General features: G+C 45.9%; 1 protein-coding gene across 2 annotated transcripts in view; it reads left to right on the forward strand.

The window, feature by feature from the left end:
• Positions 1-18,199, forward strand: part of Upb1 (beta-ureidopropionase 1) — a 33,995-nt gene extending 15,796 nt beyond the window's left edge. The window contains exons 4-10 of one of the 2 annotated variants that reach the window (XM_042666270.1): positions 1,778-1,872; positions 6,211-6,366; positions 8,332-8,501; positions 13,819-13,900; positions 14,806-14,848; positions 15,914-16,068; positions 17,891-18,199. In XM_042666270.1, the coding sequence (XP_042522204.1) occupies positions 1,778-1,872; positions 6,211-6,366; positions 8,332-8,501; positions 13,819-13,900; positions 14,806-14,848; positions 15,914-16,068; positions 17,891-18,052 (863 nt within the window). In that variant the 3' untranslated portion in view covers positions 18,053-18,199. The remainder of the gene's footprint in view (positions 1-1,777; positions 1,873-6,210; positions 6,367-8,331; positions 8,502-13,818; positions 13,901-14,805; positions 14,849-15,913; positions 16,069-17,890) is intronic. The other variant, XM_042666271.1, reaches the window with a different exon arrangement.
• The last annotated feature ends 726 nt before the right edge of the window (positions 18,200-18,925 follow it).

Below are 18,925 nucleotides of genomic sequence, written 5' to 3' on the forward strand. Positions count from 1 at the left end.
ATTAAGAAACAAAACAACTGACTGGTTGACATTATTTAACTGTAGATTAATTTTGGTGTAAGAATTAAAGCACAGGGCTGGGAAGGTGGCTCAGTGGTAGAGTGCTTGCCTTGCATGCATGAGGCCCCGGGTTCGATTCCTCAGCACCACATAAGCAGAAAAAGCTGGAAGTGGTGCTGTGGCTCAAGTGGTAGAGCGCTAGCTTTGACCTGAAGAGCTGAGGGACAGTGCCCAGGCCCAGGGTTCAGGCACCATAACTAGCAAAAAAAACAAAAAAAAAAAGAATTAAAGCACAAAGGAAATACATCCTGCTGGTTGAAACTGCCCTATCTGGGAGATTTGACTATTCATTTCTTTTTTTTTTTTGGTTGGTCGTGGGGCTTGAACTCTGGGCCTGGGCGCTGTCCCTCAGCTCTTCAGCTCAAGGCGAGCGCTCTACCACTTGAGCTACAGCGCCACTTCCGGTTTTCTGGTGGTTTATTAGAGATAGGAGTCTCATGTTCTCTCCTGCCCAGGCTGGCTTTGAACCGCGATCCTCAGATCTCAGCCTCCTGAGTAGCTAGGATTACAGGCGTGAGCCACCAGCGCCTGGCCATCATTTCTTTCAACTCAGTTTCTGTCTGGTAGCATTTAAGCTTAGTGTGAGTGAGTCATTTTGATTTTAGTTGACCCTTTGCGCCACTAGTGTTGTGGGACTTTTTTTTTTTTTTGTCAGTTGTGTGGCTTGATCTCTGGGCCTGGGCACTGTCTCTGAGCTATTCAGCTGAAGGTGAGCCCTCTACCACTTGAGCCACAGAGCCACTTCCAGTTTTCTGGTGGTTAATTGGAGGTAAGAGTCTCACGGACTTTCGGACTGGACTTTCATTGCCCAAGCTGGCTTTGAACCACGATCCTCAGTTCTCAGCTTCCTGAGTAGCTAGGATTACAGGCGTGAGCCATTGGCACCTGCCTGAAACATTTTTTTTAAATCCTCTTACATCTTATTTAGCACTTCTTTTTCTTCAGTCTTCCTGATATCTGGGTAAGTTACCTAATTTTCTTACCTGTTTCCTTCTGTTTTTCCTATCTTATATCTTGCACAATTTTCTGATAGATTTCATTTACTTTGTCATTTAGTTCTTATCTTTTTCACTTCTGCTGTCATATTTTGAATAAATAAGATGTATTTTGGTCTGAAAGTCCATGTTGTATTATATCTTATCTTGCCTTGTGGTGTTATCTCTAAAGAAGTCAACATTAAATAAACTTTTGTGTCATTGTATGATCCCTAGTTACTGCAAGCTGGTCTCCTTTTTTCCCATAGCACCACTTCTGGCTTTTTCTGCTTATGTGGTGCTGAGGAATCGAACCCAGGGCAAGCACTCTACCACTGAGCCACCTTCCCATCCTGTTCCCAAACTTCTTTTTTTTTTTTTTGGTCAGTCCTGGGGCTTGAACTCTGGGCTTGGGTGTTGTCCCTCAGCTCAAGGCTATCGCTTGAGCCACAGTGCCACTTCTGGTTTTCTGGTGGTTTATTGGAGATAAGAGTCTCAGGGACTTTCCTGCCGGGCTGGCTTTGAACCTCCATCCTCAGATCTCAGCCTCCTGAGTAGGTAGGATTACAGGCGTGAGCCACTGGCCCCCAGCTTCCCAAACTTCTTAAATGGCTTTTCTTATTTCTGAAAGAAGCCACCTCAATGCTGGGAGGGGGAGGGTCCCAATGGTAACCTCACGCTGCTGGGCTGAGGACAAGAAGCAGAGGCCATGTGTGATGTGACTCGAACCTCTCTGCTTGCAGCTATGCCCTTTGCCTTCTGTACAAGAGAGAAACTCCCATGGACAGAATTTGCTGAGTCGGCAGAGGATGGGCTCACCACTAGGTTCTGTCAGATGGTAAGACATTAGCTGCTCCTGGGGTAGCAGCTGCTGACCTGGTGGGTCACAGTGCACAGCTGTCAGATGGAGCCTTCCACCACGGAAGATGAACCTGCCTGGTGCTTGTTTTGACAGATACGATTAGATAAGACCATGTGCCACCTTTGTGTGTGTGTGTCTCTGTGTGTCTTGTGTCTCCGTGTCTATTTGTACTTTCACTTAAATGTATAGATAGTTTCAGAGCTAAAAGAACCGTTGACGCCTTTGTTAGGTGAGGTTGTTGCAGCCCAGAGAAACATAGTGTTTAGGTGGCTTTTTAAATTCTTTTTTAATTTTTGTGCTGGACCTGGGGCTGGAACTCAGGGCCTAAGCACTGTTCCTTAGCTTTTTTTTTTGGGGGGGGGGTTGGTCATGGGGCTTGAACTCTGGGCTTGGGTGCTGTCTTCAGCTCAAGGCTAGCACTCTACCGCTTGAGCCACAGCGCCACTTCTGGTTTTCGAGTGGTTTTTTGGAGATAAGAGTTTCACAGACTTTCCAGCCCAGGCTGGCTTTGAACCTTGATCCTCAGATCTCAGCCTCCTGAGTAGCTAGGATTACAGGCCTAAACCACCGGTGCCTGGCTCCCTTAGCTTTTATTGAGCAAGGCTGGCCTACTACCACTTGAACCACTTTTCTGGTTAATTAAAAATAAGAGTCTCATGGACTTTTCTGCCTTGGCTGGCTTTGATCTGGGATCTTCAGATCTTAGCTTCCCGAGTAACTAAGATTACAGGTGTGAGCCACAGGCACCTGGCAAGAGGTGACTTCCATAGTAAATCTGGCAAGTAGCAGACCTGGCACTCAGGGCCCAAGGACATTTCATTGGTATAGATTTTTTAAAATTTTTACTCAAACCTTGTAATACATGAACAGTGCCCAGTAGTTTATATAATCCTAGCTACTTGACTAAGTCCATCCTGGGAAAAAAGTTAGCAAGATTCTATCTCAAAGACCAAACTGGTTTGTGGTGGTTCACATCTGTAATGCAGGGTATTCAGGACACATAGGTAGAAAAAATATGATCTGAGGTCAGCCCCTTGCAGAAAGCACAAGATTCTTGACTAAAACAACAGGGGATGGAGGGATAGCTCAAATGATAACACACTTAACCAGCAAGTACAAAGCCCTAAGTTTCAATTGTCTTCCTGCCCCCTACCAAACAAAAAAAAAGCCTCATAATATTCGTGGTATCCTATTTGTATGAATTATCCAGAGAAGTAAATGTCTAGAGACATAAAACAAATTCAAGGTTGCCAGGGCAGAGGTGAAGGAAGAAGGAGTTAGGGTTTCTGTTTTTTATTTTGAAAATGTTCCAATATTAGATTGTTGGTGAGGTTCTCACTACTCTATACTAATTTTTGCCAGGTGCTGGTACCTCACACTTGTAATCCTAGCTACTTGAAGGGCTGAAAATAGGAGGATCATGATTTAAGGCCACGTTCCCAAGACTCGTTCTCAGTTCTTAGTCAGATGCAGTGGTGTGCTTCTTTCATCTCAAGCAACACAGAAGGCCAGCTGGCTCCAGGCCAGTCTGAATAGAAAAGTAGGGGAGACTCCATTCTGTGGAGAAAATCCAGATACAGTAGTAAGATCCTGTAATCTCAGCAAAAATAAGGTAGCCTAAAGTAAGTGGTTGCTATGCCCAGTTAGGAAGTGAGACTCTGTCTCAAAAATAACCGGCAAAAAACCGGGGCTTGAGATGTGGCTGAAGTGGTAGAGCATCATCCTAGTAAGCTCAAGGCTTTGAGTTCAAATCCCAGTACCACCAAAAAAGTTTTATGCTACATGAATTTTTTTGGGGGGGGGTCCGATTGTGGGGCCTGAACTCTGGGCCTGGGCGCTGTCCCTCAGCTCTTCAGCTCAAGGCTAGCACTCTACCACTTGAACCAGCTGTCCCTCAGCTCTTCAGCTCAAGGCTAGCACTCTACCACCTGAGCCACAGCGCCACTTCTGGCTTTTTTCTTTTTGCTTATGTGGTGCTGAGGAATCGAACCCAGGGCCTCAGGCATGCAAGGCAAGCACTGTACCACTGAGCCACCTTCCCAGCCCTACATGAATTATTTTAACAAAGCTATTATTTTAAAAAAATATATCACATTTAGAGAAGTGAGGGACGCTGAGGGATGGCATTTTATATTTATTCTCGGTTCTAACAAAGAAAGGAACCACTCACTTTATTTCTCTGTGTTTTCTCTCAGACTGTTTACATGCACTTAGGAATGGTGGGGTGGTGATCAGAGCTGTATCATAGTGTTTTCGTCAATACTGAGTTCTGTTCTAAACATTGGTATTCTTAGGGTAATGGGAAAAAACTATTCATAAAATTGTTGATTCTTTGCTCTGGATAAAGCAGGCAGGACACTGGACGGGCAGCTATTGCAGTTGATAAGCCTGAACTAAGGCTTATGAAGGAGGGTGTGAATGAGAGCTGGTACTAGAAGGACACTTGTCAGCTTTAAGCAGGAAAAGGGAGCCAAGGCCTCCATGAGCACAGAGATCCTAGTGTTGCCATCCAAAGATACCTTTCCTTCTCCTCTGTCATTAAAGCTAGAGGCAATGATGGACCAATTAGAATAGAGGACACCAGCTGGGGCTGCTCACCTTCATGGTCACTAGCTCCTTGAGACCAAAGGGATTTAGTGTCTGCTAAGACTTGAATGTATTCCACAGAAGATGAAGTTTTAGAAACTGAATTCCTGATGCAAACACTGTGAAAGTGTGAATGTAATTAGGCCAAGAGGGCTCTGCCCTCATGAATGGACTAACATCAATATCTCAAAAATGGGTTTGTTATATAAGCAAATTGGGGTTGGGGGTTCCTGCTCTGTAGTGCTCTCTTACCCTCTGCCTTCCACTACGCAATGAGGTTATAGGAAGATCCTTACCCAGTGTTGGCTTACTTCAAGAAGAACTCTCTAGCCCTCAGAAGTATAAGAGATCAAAGTGTTCTTGGGGCTGGGAAGGTGGCTCAGTGATAGAGTGCTTGCCTTGCATGCATGAGGCCCTGGGTTCGATTCCTCAGCACCACATAAGCCAGAAGAGAAAAGCCGGAAGTGACGCTGTGGCTCAAGAGGTAGAGCGCTTGCCTTGACCTGAAGAGCACAGGGACAGTACCCAGGCCCAGAGTTCAAGCTCCACGACTGACAAAAAACAAAACAAAACAAAAAAACCTGAACCAGTTGGACAGTAGCTCCTCATTCTTCTCTGTCCCTAGCTCTTGACACCAGCATTCTACATTCTGTAGCTGTATTTGATTACTCTAGGTAATTTACATAAGTGGCTGATTTCATTTGGTGCAATGTCCTTTAGATTCATTCATATTATCAAATGTGACAGGATTTCTTTACTGTAAACTTAAAGTATTAATACAATTCTACCATTTTCATATATAATATTTTGTTTATCCATTCATTTGTTAATGGAAACCTGGTTTTCTTCTACATCTTGACACTTCTGAATAAGGCTTCAGTGAACATAGGTGTAGAATTACCTCTTTTAGTCTATCCTTTCCTTTGGATATAAACCAAGATGTGTGATCATGTAATTCATATTGTTCCTATTTGAGAAACCTCTATATAGTTTTTCATGGTGGTTGTACCATTTTACATTTTCACTAGCAGGGCACAAGGATGATGATAATGATTCTTTTTTTTTGGGGGGGGGGGGGGGATCCAGTCATGGGGTCTGAACTCTGGGCCTGGGCGCTGTCCCTCAGCTCTTCAGCTCAAGGCTAGCGCTCTACCACTTGAGCCACAGTGCCACTTTCGGCTTTTTTTCTTTTTGCTTATGTGGTACTGGGGAATCGAACCCAGGGCCTCATGTATGCAAGGCAAGCGCTCTACCACTGAGCCACCTTCCCTGCCCGATAATGATTCTTAATATATCTATATCTATATAATCTATTTCAGGACAACGCTAGCAAGTAATTTTTACAATAACAGCTATGGCAAGTGATAGCTCCAAACCAAGCTTTAATTATTTGGAAGTATCAAAGGTCTCCAATAAAAAAAAAAACTAGGAAAACATATTTTCTTTTTTTTTTTTTTTGTCGGTCGTGGGGCTTGAACTCTGGGCCTGGGTGCTGTCCCTCAGCTCTTCAGCTCAAGGCGAGTGCTCTGCCACTTGAGCTACAGCGCCACTTCCGGTTTTCTGGTGGTTTATTGGAGATAGGAGTCTCACGGTCTTTCCTGCCCGGGCTGGCTTTGAACCGCGATCCTCAGATCTCAGCCTCCTGAGTAGCTAGGATTACAGGCGTGAGCCACCAGCGCCCGGCGGAAAACATATTTTCAAATGGAACTCTGATATCCATTTTTCCAGTTGGCAAAGAAGAATGAAATGGTGGTAGTATCTCCCATCCTGGAACGAGACAGAGGGGGCGTTCTATGGAACACAGCTGTGGTAATCTCCAATTCTGGAGCAATCTTGGGAAAGACCAGGAAGAACCATATCCCCAGAGTGGGTGATTTCAATGAGGTAAGCAGCCTGTCAAATGGCCAGCCCAATTTAAGTGGGCCTATGGGGAAGTTCTGTGTTACACAGTGTAACATAGAAGGTCTCATGACTTTGCCCTGTACTGAGATTCAAATGGTACTCTCAAGTGAATCACAGACTTTTTTGCATGGTAAGTTTTGTGTATATGTGCACGTGCGTGCATGCGTGTGTCAGTGTGAGTGTGTTTCATCATAACCTGAGATGGCTTTCTCCTTTTCAGTAATTGCTACATAAATTAAAACCAAAATAATAATGATCCCTGTGACCTCCTGGGCTCTGAGCTCCTAACTACTTGTGGCCCACCAGTGTTAGCTTTAGGGATGCTGTTCTTTGTCCGTGGCCCACATGTCTTAACTGTCCAATGTCCACATAGCAAGTGAATAGGAGGAGGTGAATGTGCCTGTCTGTGTACATGATGCCTACATGGAACTCCTTAAGCCTGTAAGTAAGGCATAGATGGGGGGGGGCTTTTTTGAATGGGTAAAGCCACTTCATAGGTGTGTGAGGTGGAGAGTGGATGTTTGAAGGAGGGATAAGAATTTAATCCCTAAGATACTAAATCTAGACATGTTTTTTCCAATAATTATGGCAGTTGAAGATATGATGTCCTCAATCCTTCAATCTCCTACCCTGATTATGGAAACTCAAGTCTCATGATGTGTATACCTTTAGCTCCCTGTTGGTAGTACAGAGCAGAAGACCTCTTTGCTCATTGTCCACCATGTGTGCACATCATTGTTCCTGACTGACCGGGTGAATTTTGAAATTGATGAGACTCAGTAAAAGGCTCAGGTGCATATCTGTTTGGCATCCAGTTTTCCATCTATCCTTCCTGTGCATTCCCTGATAATGTCCCACAGCCAGCACCCTGAGGGGGGTAGGCAAGAGAGGTAGAGCTGGGACAATGAGGTTTGTTTATGCTTGCTCTGCAGGTGCATTCTTAACCCAGACATGCAGCTTAAGACACTTTGTGGTTTGGTTTTCACCACAGATTTGGTCTTAATAGCTAGGCAATCCCCATGCCTTCTCAGGGAAAAGAAAGTTCTCTTTTCCCCTCCTGATAGGGCAGGGGTTGCTTGGATGAGTCTGTTACCATCAGCTATAACATTTGTATAAGGTCATGTGGTTGCTGAAGACCTCAACTGACTCATGTTAATATTGCTCACATTTCAGCTTTTTTATTCTTTTTTTGGGGGGGGAGGGGGTCCGGTTGTGGGGCCTGAACTCTGGGCCTGGGCACTGTCCCTCAGCTCTTCAGCTCAAGGCTAGCACTCTACCACTTGAGCTACAGCGCCACTTCTGGCTTTTTTCTTTTTGCTTATGTGGTGCTGAGGAATCGAACCCAGGTCCTCAGGCATGCAAGGCAAGTGCTCTACCACTGAGCCACCTTCCCAGCCCAGCTTTTTAATTCTTGAAAGGTAGAAAGTTGCTTTAGGAATTTTTTGGACATGTCAAAAAGGAAGATTGTGGTGAAATGCTTAAGCCATACTGATTTCCTCACAGAGTTGATGTGTATTAGAGAGAGAAAGAGAGACGGACACACAGAGGGAGAGAGAATGAGTATATCATAGTGAAATTTTGGAGCTAGGCACTGGTGGCATACACCTGTAATCTTAGCTTCTCAGGAGGCTGAGATCTGAGGATCACTGGTTCAAAGCCAACACGAACAGAAGAGCCCATGACACACTTTTCTCCAATTAACTACCAGAAAACCGGAAGTGGAGCTGTGCCTCAAAGTGGCAGAGCACTAGGCTTGAATACAAAATCTCAGGAACAGTGCCCAAGTCCTGAGTTCAAGCCCTACAACCTACATACACACACACAGATTTTGGAACTTAAAGTTGAGTTGTATCCAAAGTGTACTTTCTGCTGTGTTTAAGGAGAGGGAAATTCTTACAGCTCATTGGCATAAATATAAAACTCTTGTTGTTGGTTGTTTTTTTTCAGTCAACATACTACATGGAGGGAAACCTAGGTCACCCTGTGTTCCAGACCCAATATGGGAGGATTGCGGTAAATATTTGCTATGGGCGGCACCACCCCCTCAACTGGCTCATGTACAGCATCAATGGAGCAGAGATCATCTTCAACCCTTCAGCAACCATCGGAGAGCTCAGGTTACTTGGGAGACAAGATTTGGGAGCTTCCTAGAACCTAGACACCACCTCAGGTCTTTGCTATGGAGAAAGAAGATAGGAAATTGGATGGGAAGTTATTGACATTGATAAGCCTGAACTAAGGCTTATGAAGGAGGGTATAAATGAGAGCTGGTACTAAAAGGACACTTGTCAGCTTTAAGCAGGAAAAGGGAGCCAAGGCCTCCATGAGCACAGAGATCCTAGTGTTGCCATCCAAAGATACCTTTCCTTCTCCTCTGTCATTAAAGCTAGAGGCAATGATGGACCAATTAGAATAGAGGACACCAGCTGGGACTGTTCACCTTCATGGTCACTAGCTCCTGATGTTCTTGAGACCAAAGGGATTAGTGCCTGCCAAGAATGTAATCCCCAAAGCTGAGGTGTTAGAAATTTGACCCCTACCCCCATTGTAGGTGTTATAAGGTAGGGCTTTAAGAGCTGAACATTCTACCTTAATAGTGGATTAATTTCAGTGTCTCAAGAGTGGATTTGTTATTAAATAAGTTGGAGCCAGACATGGTAGTACACACCTGTAATCCCAGCACTCAGGAGTTTGAAGCTGAGGATCATCAGCCTAGGCTCTGGCAACCCCTGTGCCCCTGGGCAGGGCTTCAGGGCTCCTCATTTAATACGGGCAGCAAGTGATGAGATAGCTCCACAAGACCTTGCTTGTTCACTTGGTTCTTCCCTTGAGGCTGAGCACTTGGGTGGTTTCCAGCTTTGCCTCCTAACAAGTAACAGAGCTTTGTGAATTCATATGCAAATATTTTTCTCCTCAACTCACTTCCTCTAAGGCATGATGCCATAGCAAGAGGGGCTGGCTTCCACACTGTGTGGGAGGTGCCCAGGTTTTGGCAGAGCCATTCCCAGTGCTGAGGTGGCGACAGCCAGTGGGGGTTTGTTGGACAGCTCTGAGTGCTCTGGTGTCCAATGCTTGTTTCTCTTCCCTAACTGAAATTTTAGACTAGTTTCTTCCTTCTTTGTCTGTCTTTCCTTCCTTCCTTCCTTCCTTCCTTCCTTCCTTCCTTCCTTCCTTCCTTCCTTCCTTCCTTCCTTCCTTCCTTCCTTCCTTCCTTTTTTCTCTCTTCCTCCTCCCCCTTCTCTATCTCCTTCTTTTGTGCTAATACCAAGGCTCATACTGAAGGTCTTGTGGTCTTGCTTTGTTTTCACTCACAGCTGTCACTCTACCACTTGAGCCACATATCCAGTCCTGCATTTTGCTGGCTAATTAGAAATATAAGCTCACAGAATTCTCTGTTGAGCTGAGAAAGCCAGGATCCTCAGTTCTCAGCTTCCTCAATAGCTAAGATTATGAGTGTGAGCCACTGGTAACTGGCCTGGGAAATATCTTCTAAATGTCAGAATGTGATGTTTAGGTTACCTTTTGATTTGAGCATAGTGCCCTGTTCTCAAGTAGCATCCCTTTGCATTCAGAGTTTGCGCAGAACATCTTTAGCTGAAACAGTATGTAGGTCTCTAGTTCCTTACTTGAGGTCCATCCCTGTCTGTGTATCCAGAGATGTCGTCTGGGTATAGAAAATTTGCTATTGGGTAGGAGGAGAAAATCAGGCCTTGGACTTTCCCCTCGGTGAATATACCAGGGCATTATGGTTGGTGACTTGAACATAAGGCATGGCAACCATTGGCAGTTGCAAAGCAATTTGCTTAGTGATCATCTACCCATCAGGCCTGGATAGAAGGAACCCCTTTCTACCAACTATATGTAAACATTCTGAGAACTCCATCTTCCCTAAGTAGTCCTAGAGGAGGCTGAAGCCCAGGTCCTGGGCACCTGAGCCTGAAGTGACTACAAACCCAGACAGGCTCGTCACTGCATGCTTGCAGAAGCCCTCCCTGACCTGCTGTCTTAGGCTTTTATTAGGCCCAATTAAGCAAACAGAAGCAACCCAGGCCTGTCTGTGATTGTTCTCCACGACCTATTAAACTTATTAAAAATGATTGATTTTCCTTCCTTAGCCAAGAATCATCCAGCCCTCAGCTTTTAAGGGTGTGGCTGGGCCAGCAGTAAAAACTGTAGTAGATCTTTGGGAAAGCTCTATGGTTCTTGAGCTCCTACTATAGTCAAGCCCCTTGAACAGGTAATGATACTTCCAGAACTGTTGGTAGCCTGAGAAACTGATGTAAATAGGAGGATGAGGCTGAGTATGTGAATGTGTTTGTAACAGCAATATTTATAATAGAAAATCTGTCAGGGAGAGAGATGTCATGGTTCAGTAAATTTCATGGGTTATTGCCACTAAAAAGAAATATTATAATGGTAATGCAGGTTCATAACAAAAGCCTATGAACAATTAAAAAATGCAGCGATGAGCTGGGCTCACGCCTGTAATCCTAGCTACTCAGGAGGCTGAGATCTGAGGATCACGGTTCAAAGCCGGCCCGTCAAGAAAGACCTTGAAACTCTGATCTCCAATAAACCACCAGAAAACCAGAAGTGGCGCTGTAGCTCAAGTGGTAGAGTGCTGGCCTTGAGCTGAAGAGCTGAGGGACAGCGCTCAGGCCCAGAGTTCAAACCCCACGACTGACAAAAAAAAAATGCATCAATGGGACTGGGAAGGTGGCTCAGTGGTAGAGTGTTTGCCTTGCATGCATGAGGCCCTGGGTTCAGTTCCTCAGCAACATATAAGCAGAAAAAGCTAGAAGTGGTGCTGTGGCTCCAGTGGTAGAGCGCTAGCCTTGAGCTAAAGAGCTGAGGGACAGTGCCCAGGCCCAGAGTTCAAACCCCATGACCAACAAAAAATATAAATAAATTAATTAATAAATGCATCAAGACTGATCCAATTTCTATACCTCTTTTTGGCTTATAGACAAGGATGGTCATAAGATTATAGAAAAATGACAATGAAAGCTGGATGCTGGTGGCTCACGCCTGTAATCCTAGCTGCTCAGGAGGCTGAGATCTGAGGATCTCGGTTCGAAGCCAGCCCGGGCAGGAGAGACCGTGAGACTCGTATCTCCAATAAACCACCAGAAAACTGGAAGTGGCACTGTAGCTCAAGTGGTAGAGCGCTCGCCTTGAGCTGAAGAGCTGAGGGACAGCGCCCAGGCCCAGAGTTCAAGCCCCACGGCCTACCAAAAAAAAAAAAAAGAAAGAAAGAAAAATGACAATGAAGCCAGGTGCTGGTGGCTCACGCCTGTAATCCTAGCTACTCAGAAGGCTAAGATCTGAGGATTGTGGTTCAAAGCCAGCCCAGGCAGGAAAATCCGTGAGACTCTTATCTGCAGAAAACCAGAAGTGGTGCTGTGGCTCAAGTGGTAGAGTGCCTGCGTTGAACTGAAGAGCCCAGGCCCAGAGTTCAAGCCCCACGACTGACAAAAAAAAAGAAAGAAAAATTACAATGGGTAGTTTATTAGGACGGTGGATGATGTCTTTAAATGATTATTTGCATAACTGGTAGTGTTTGTAAATATAATGTCAGGCAAACCTCCATATTCAATATAGATTGAGAGCCATCCAACATCTCTGGCACATGTAGCCCCTTTATCAGAGATAGACACATACTTGTACCTGTACTCTGTATGGGTCAACAAGGAGTCCTTGTTCATTGTGAGTCTCACAGCTCTAAGTCCACAATACACTGTCAGTGCTTTTTCATTCATTAAGCATTCTGACATTTCCCAGGATATATCTGGCACTGTCCAAGTGGCTAACCATTTTTGTTCAGTATAAAAGTCACCATCCACCCCCTCACTACATTTTGCTTTCCTGCTCTTACAATTTTTAGGGGATTGTGAACATGATACACTGGGAATATGACAGATGTTCCCATTCCATCAGATTCTTGATTTACACACTAGTCTTCTCTCAAGCCTTCTGCTTCCTTTTCTTCCTTAATGGTCTTCCTTAAGACCATTTCATTCCATTGTCAGCTGTGCAGTTTGGGTCCTGTGCAGATCACCTCCCTGGAGAATTGCAAGAAAGATATTTTATAGCAATTACCCCCTACATACCTATTTAATTCCTGAAAAATGTCATCTGTGGGCGTGTTTCTATAAAACTCCTTTCTTAAAAGTTTTGTCAGCTGTGGCTTAGCAGCTGGGGGAAAAGTATCCCAACAAAATGAGTCCCCTCAGTCAAGCTCAAGATTTCTTTTTCCAGACTTGTGAATCTTTTTGAGCAGTAGGCTGTGACAATCACCCACTCCGACCACCTACTTCCTAGTTGAAACCAGGTGCATGGTGACAGGAAGATTCCAGGACATTTTGCTCCCAGTCACTAAGTATTTCTAAGAGGGCACTACATCTGCCTGACTAGAATATTAGTGGTGTTGCTCCTTAAGAGATAATGACCAGCAGGCTCACTGAATTCCATGGCACACTTCATTTGGTAGACTGAAGGACAAGGCAGTTTGGAATCAAGTCTCCCATCGTACTTTCTCTGTGATGGGTGCTAGATCGAAGAAGGCCCACACGGCTCAGCTGTGCCTATGGGATGACTAATAAGAGAACCAAGGAGCCCTTGGTTAGAGAATAAGTGTTCAGAGGAGGAAATGAATGGCAAAGTGTTGGGCAATAGGGCCCAACTGAGAGGTGGGCACTTTTCTGTAGCATGTGACACTTCTGCCCCAATATCACTATCTAAATTCCTTTTCCTGTTTTACTTTGAAATCTAGCCCTTTGGAGACTGTGCAAGGCAGCGCAGCAGGATAGGAGAGTAAGCATAAGGGCTGAGAGGGAGGGTACTGAATGCTCACGGGCCAGGTACTAGCTCCTTACGCCCCCAGCTCCCCTCAGGAATCGGAGTTCAGCCTCTATGGGGAGGAGGTAGAAGACCTGGCAATTATTGGATTCACGCCATATGGAGCTTTATCTGCATACTCATTTAGTTTTCAGTCTTGTTTTGAGGAAGTTTTGGAGGAAGACACTAAGAATGAGAGTTTGCTCTATGGCTGGTTGACTCTCCTGATAGACCACAGCAGGTCTGAAGTTGGTTTTAGCCTGTAGCTAGCCATCCTCCCCCAAAAGTTGCTTGGGCTCAACCAAGTTGTTGAGAACAAGCTGATCTGCTTGTACAGTCTTTTTGTTTTTGTTATTTTGTTGTGTGTAGTCTAGTCTGACCTCAAGTTCATGGTCTTCCCTCAGCCTCTCAAATCCTGATACAGTACAGACTAGTGCTACCATGCTTGGCTCCCCTCTCAGGTTTGAGGTGACCCACAGGTACAATGATTCTCCCTGACTGTCCCCACCACAGCAGCCCGGCTGCAGCCCCAGTTTGATCATCCACTGAGTCTAGCCGGAAAAATCTCCAACCTACTCCCTCCTGTTCCTCTTACAGTGAATCGCTGTGGCCAATTGAAGCCAGAAATGCAGCCATTGCCAACCACTGTTTCACTTGTGCCATTAACCGTGTGGGTGAGGTAAGTCTCTGAGTTCTGGTTGAGGAAAGGAGCTCTGGCCTTGGTGGGGACACATCACAGGTGTCTCCCTGTTCTCCATGTTTGCAGTCTCAGAAGAGGGTAACTGGCTTCATGTGGTACTACTTTTTGTTTTTAACCAAAATCATTCTGAGAGGATCTTTGATTTTGTAGTTCTCAATTGCTCATTGCCAAATTTCCTTCTTTGACCCCATGAATAGATCCTATGAACTGAATAGCTTTGACAGATACTATGTTTATTTCATACTAGCATTCTCCCACCTCTGTCTCTGTCTCTGTCTCTGTTTCTCTGTGTGTGTGTGTGTGTGTGTGTGTGTGAGTGTGACTCACAATTTGAACCCAGGGACTTGTACATCTGAGGCAAGACTACTATACACTAGCCACACTTTCACCCTCTCTTCCTTCTTCTTAATAATCAAATATTAAACTCACATTAGAACGTCTGACAAGTCTGAGAAAACGAAGGTTTGCACACATCCACACTAAGTCGACTGACTTTGCACTTTGGGCAACATAAAAACCTCCATACTTTAGCCAGTCCAGGGTCTCAGTAGTTTAGAAAGTCTAACCTCATATGCTTTCCACAACCCTAAGGACTAGGATTTTTCCCTCCCAGATTACAAATTCCTCATAGACAAAAAAATAAAAATCTGCTTTTACCTCCCTTGTCAAATTCCTTGCTGGCTAGCCATTGCTCAATGCTCAGTGAAACATTTAACAAGTACGTCTTGTTTGTCTAGAGAGTCAGACCCTTCCACCTCCCTTCAACCATTTCTTAGCTAACTTCCCTCAGCATGCCCTCTGTTGTTGATCTGGCCAAGTGATCTGGAATGCATGTCACAGTGGTGCCATCCATAGGCTTCTCTTACCTTGCTTTTCCTTCATAGGAGCACTTCCCCAATGAGTTTACTTCTGGAGATGGAAAGAAAGGTAGGTTCTGCCAACTCTTGTTTTGGTGGGTCCCACCCTCCCCTTGTCCATTTACTTGTTCCTGGCAGGGTCTGCCCACAGCCTGACTCAGCTCAGTGGAGACACTGACTCTTCTGCTTTGTTGCCTGTGGTGGGAGAGCTTCTATGGCATGGACAGCCAAAGGGGGATTGGCTTCACACCCCTCCCAGAACTGTGAAAATGTGTGAGAATTCTCCCTCCTTCCTTTCCTTGCCACCACCCAGTCAACAAAGACTGCCTTAGGTTTCTGGAACCCATAGCTTGTTTTGATCTGTGACACCCCACAACACCTCTGTAGGAAACCTACACAGTTCCCATCTGGCTTAGGATGTGGAAAGGAGGGGCTTCCCTTCTTTAGGTGTCTCAATTTCCTGGAGGTAGCAGGTGGGGTCCCTCCCTAAGAACCTAAGGGGTTAGCAGGAGGGTGAGATCTATTTTCTTCCCAAGAAAAGACTTCTTAAAGGGATTCCACACCCCCATCATGAGTGCCCAGATGCCACCCAGACCTGCATTCTTCAATATCAATTAGCCTACTGCATTCTTCAATATCAATTAACATACGAAAGAGGCAGAAAGATGAGTGTTTTTAGCTACATATCCCAGCCTGACAGCCACAAACTCTTCACATGCCTCTGGGGTATCTCTTGGCCTCTGATGACTGGTGAGAGGACCAAGGCATAGGAGGGGGGTAAAGTGACAGAGCTTACAGGACAGTTTACTAAGTGGGACACCATAGGAAGTGGTCATACAGGAAGCCCTGAGTGTGGGTGGCCAGTGTTGATAGTGAAAAGCCAACATTGCTTAAGGGTGACATTTAGAAACTTTCTCAGAGTCAGAGTGGAATGACACAATGGTCACCTTTGCAGCCTCTCGGTGGATGTTCAGGCAGGAGGAAGCGGGCAAGTCCTTTGGGCTTAGGTGTTTTCCAGACTCTGGGGAGGGTGGTATGGACACTTTGTCCTGGTTTCCCTCAGGGTGCCTGCCCCTCTGCAGAGCCCACATTGTGTGTGTACAAGCTTGTGATTGCTTCCCTTTGTGTCTTAAAGCTCACCATGACTTCGGCTACTTTTATGGCTCGAGCTATGTGGCAGCCCCTGATGGCAGCCGGACTCCTGGGTTGTCACGTAACCAGGATGGGCTACTAGTTGCTGAGCTCAACCTCAACCTCTGCCAGCAGATGAATGACATGTGGAACTTTAAGGTGGGTGCCCAAGTCCCCTGCCTCCTGCCTCACCATCTTGCCTGTTGGGCCAGAAATTGCAGTTGCCCGGTTTGTACTCAGATGACCTGCAGAGGGTGCCCACTCTCACCTGAGAGTTCCAGGAGTGCAGAGAGCCAGGCCTCTGCTTCCCTCCTGCCTGCAGGGATGAGCCACTGGGATGAAGGATGCGCCTGCAGCAGGCCTCAAGTCCTCCTCTCATCTGATTTAGAGTGCAGCGCCTCCACACAAATTAATCCCAATTTCATTTGTCCAGAGACTAGAGTGGATTGGCTTCTATAATCTTTTTTTTTCCTTTCCAGGCATTTGCACTTGTTGAAAGATAAATGTGTGTGTCTGGTTCTGTCTGTGACCAGGCTCCACAAAGTAGGCCTGGACAATGGTGAGAAATGGATCATGTAGAGAAACTGGATCCAGGCCTGGCTCTGGCTCTGCCTTGGCCTTGCAGGCAGCTTTTGCTTGTAGGCTTGAGGACTGATCATAAAATGAGAGGCCTAACTCAAGGATTCTCTGCTGCTTTTTTTTTTTTTTTTTGCCAGTTGTGGGGCCTGAATTCTGGGCCCGGGTGCTGTCCCCCAGCTCTTCAGCTCAAAGCTAGTGCTCTACCACTGGAGCCACAGCGCCACTTCCGGCTTTTTCTGCTTATGTGGTACTGAGGAATCGAACCCAGGGCCTCATGCATGCAAGGCAAGCGCTCTACCACTGAGCCACCTTCCCAGCCCCTCTCTGCTGCCTTTGAGGTAGAACATCACCACAGTCTGAGAGGACTGTTCGGGCCTATCATCTGAGGTGGGAGAGTGGCTGCCAAGACTAGGGTCATCTGGAAGAGCTTAGAGGTTGAATGTTTGCTATACTCAAGTCCCGTAGTATTTTGTCCCACTTCCACTCTAGGTTCCTCCTAATCAAACCAAACCAAACCACTGAGTCCTGAGAATCAGACTTCACTGGGGTTGTGATCTGCTTTTAAACAGACTGAGAAGCCTTGCTTCTCCACTTACTTGTGCATGGGGCATTGGAAATGTCCTCCAACCTCAAATCCTTGCCGGACAAACAAGGCTTTGCCCTAATCTGTCTCTTTTTGGACAGCTAAGATGAATGCAGGATTCTTGTAACTCAGAAGGCACAGCCAATACTGCCAACTACCTATTTTAACAAGTATCACCAGAAGCAATAAGCAGAATATTTTCTCATTAGGTACTTGCTCAAAACAGAGCCTTCCCCATAATTGTGATGAGTGTGAGCTGATGTCCAGGTTTTTAGAAGGAGCTGACTTGTGGAGGAGAGAGGCAGGGGGCAGGGAGGTGAGTATAACTGGGAATGTGTAACCTAAGTGGACTTTCTGGCTTTTCATCCCTAGTCGCTGTTTCCATATGGAATTTCCACATGGAGCAGACCTACTTCATACTCTGCCAGGAAAGTCAAGTTTAAATTCCCAGTGTTCTCTGCTCCTGGTTCTAGTGACCTGAAGAAGTCACTTCCTTTTCTGAGTCTTACTTAGGCTGCTCTTCTGAAATTCTTCCCGACTGCCTCAGAGGAAGCCATATAGCCTTCCAGCACCTGGAAGGTGCTGGTTGCAGGTCTCAGCAGGCTGTCCTGGACTGTGAGAGTGAGCTTGGCACTCGTGAACCTCACGGGAATCCGGGCAGAGAGGTCACACTGGAGGTGCTTTTCTATTCTAGTCTGGAACTGTCCTGTCTGCCAGCCTGATGAATTCCTGTCCCGTGGCTGCCCCCCAGTGGCAAGAGGTAGAGGCAAGCAAGTGTTTGTAAACAGGAAACTACAAATGTGTGTGTTTTGCTTTCAGATGACTGGCAGATATGAAATGTATGCTCGGGAGCTTGCAGAAGCTGTCAAACCCAACTACCATCCCACCATCATGATGGAGTCCTTGACTTCAGCCTCTGCCTACCAACATGGGGAAGAACAGGGATCTCTGTCCCTAGTGGATTCATATCATAGTACCTAGAGGAGTTTTTAAATGTACCTGCAGGGGGAAGGTGCAATGGAGAGTGTCTGCTAATAATGGATGCAGAGTTACCTTCTGGGACGATTGAACAGTTTTGGTGTTAGATTCAGGTGATGATTACACTAGATCGAACGAAATTAAATACCACCAGGGGCTGGGAAGGCGGCTCAGTGGTAGAACGCTTGCCTTGCATGCATGAGGCCCTGGGTTCGATTCCCCAGCACCACATAAGCAAAAAGAAAAAAAGTCAGAAGTGGCGCTGTGGCTCAAGTGATAGAGGGCTAGCCTTGAGCTGAAGAGCTGAGGGACAGCATCTAGGCCCAGAGTTCAGGCCCCACGACCAGACTCCCCCCCCCCCCCAAAAAAAAAAAAAGAAATTAAATACCACCAGATTGTGGGGTCCTTCAGCATCCAAAAACTTCCTGCTTCAGTTTTCCCAGGAGAAGCAGATAGTTGGCCTAATAAGTGACAAGTTGGTACCTTTAGGAAATAAGTACTAATGTATTAGACACTTTTTGATTACCCACACAGAATGGAGATGCCTGTCTTAGAGACAGACCCTGAATAGATGTGGTCATTTCAGGGTTGGCCTCTTACCTGGAACTTAACGTGCTCAGTAAACGTTTGTTCAATGACTGCCCTGTGATTAGGACAGGTGTCAGGGGCAGACTCCTAGGCAAGAACTTGCATTGATCTGTGACCTACTTGCCCTAGGACCCCTGTGCAATCTTGGAGAACACCTTCGGATCCCTCAGTTTTGTCAGCTATGAGAAGGTGACATCTGTAAGATGACTGACTGAGGTGCAAAGCTTTTCTTAGATCCCCGAGTTCTGGCAAGCAACCTTCATGACAGGTCACAGAATTATTTTGGTG

Source organism: Dipodomys spectabilis, unplaced genomic scaffold (assembly GCF_019054845.1).
Source record: "Dipodomys spectabilis isolate Male_0828 unplaced genomic scaffold, ASM1905484v1 ptg000363l, whole genome shotgun sequence".
In the NCBI taxonomy this organism is placed as follows: Eukaryota; Metazoa; Chordata; class Mammalia; order Rodentia; family Heteromyidae; genus Dipodomys; species Dipodomys spectabilis.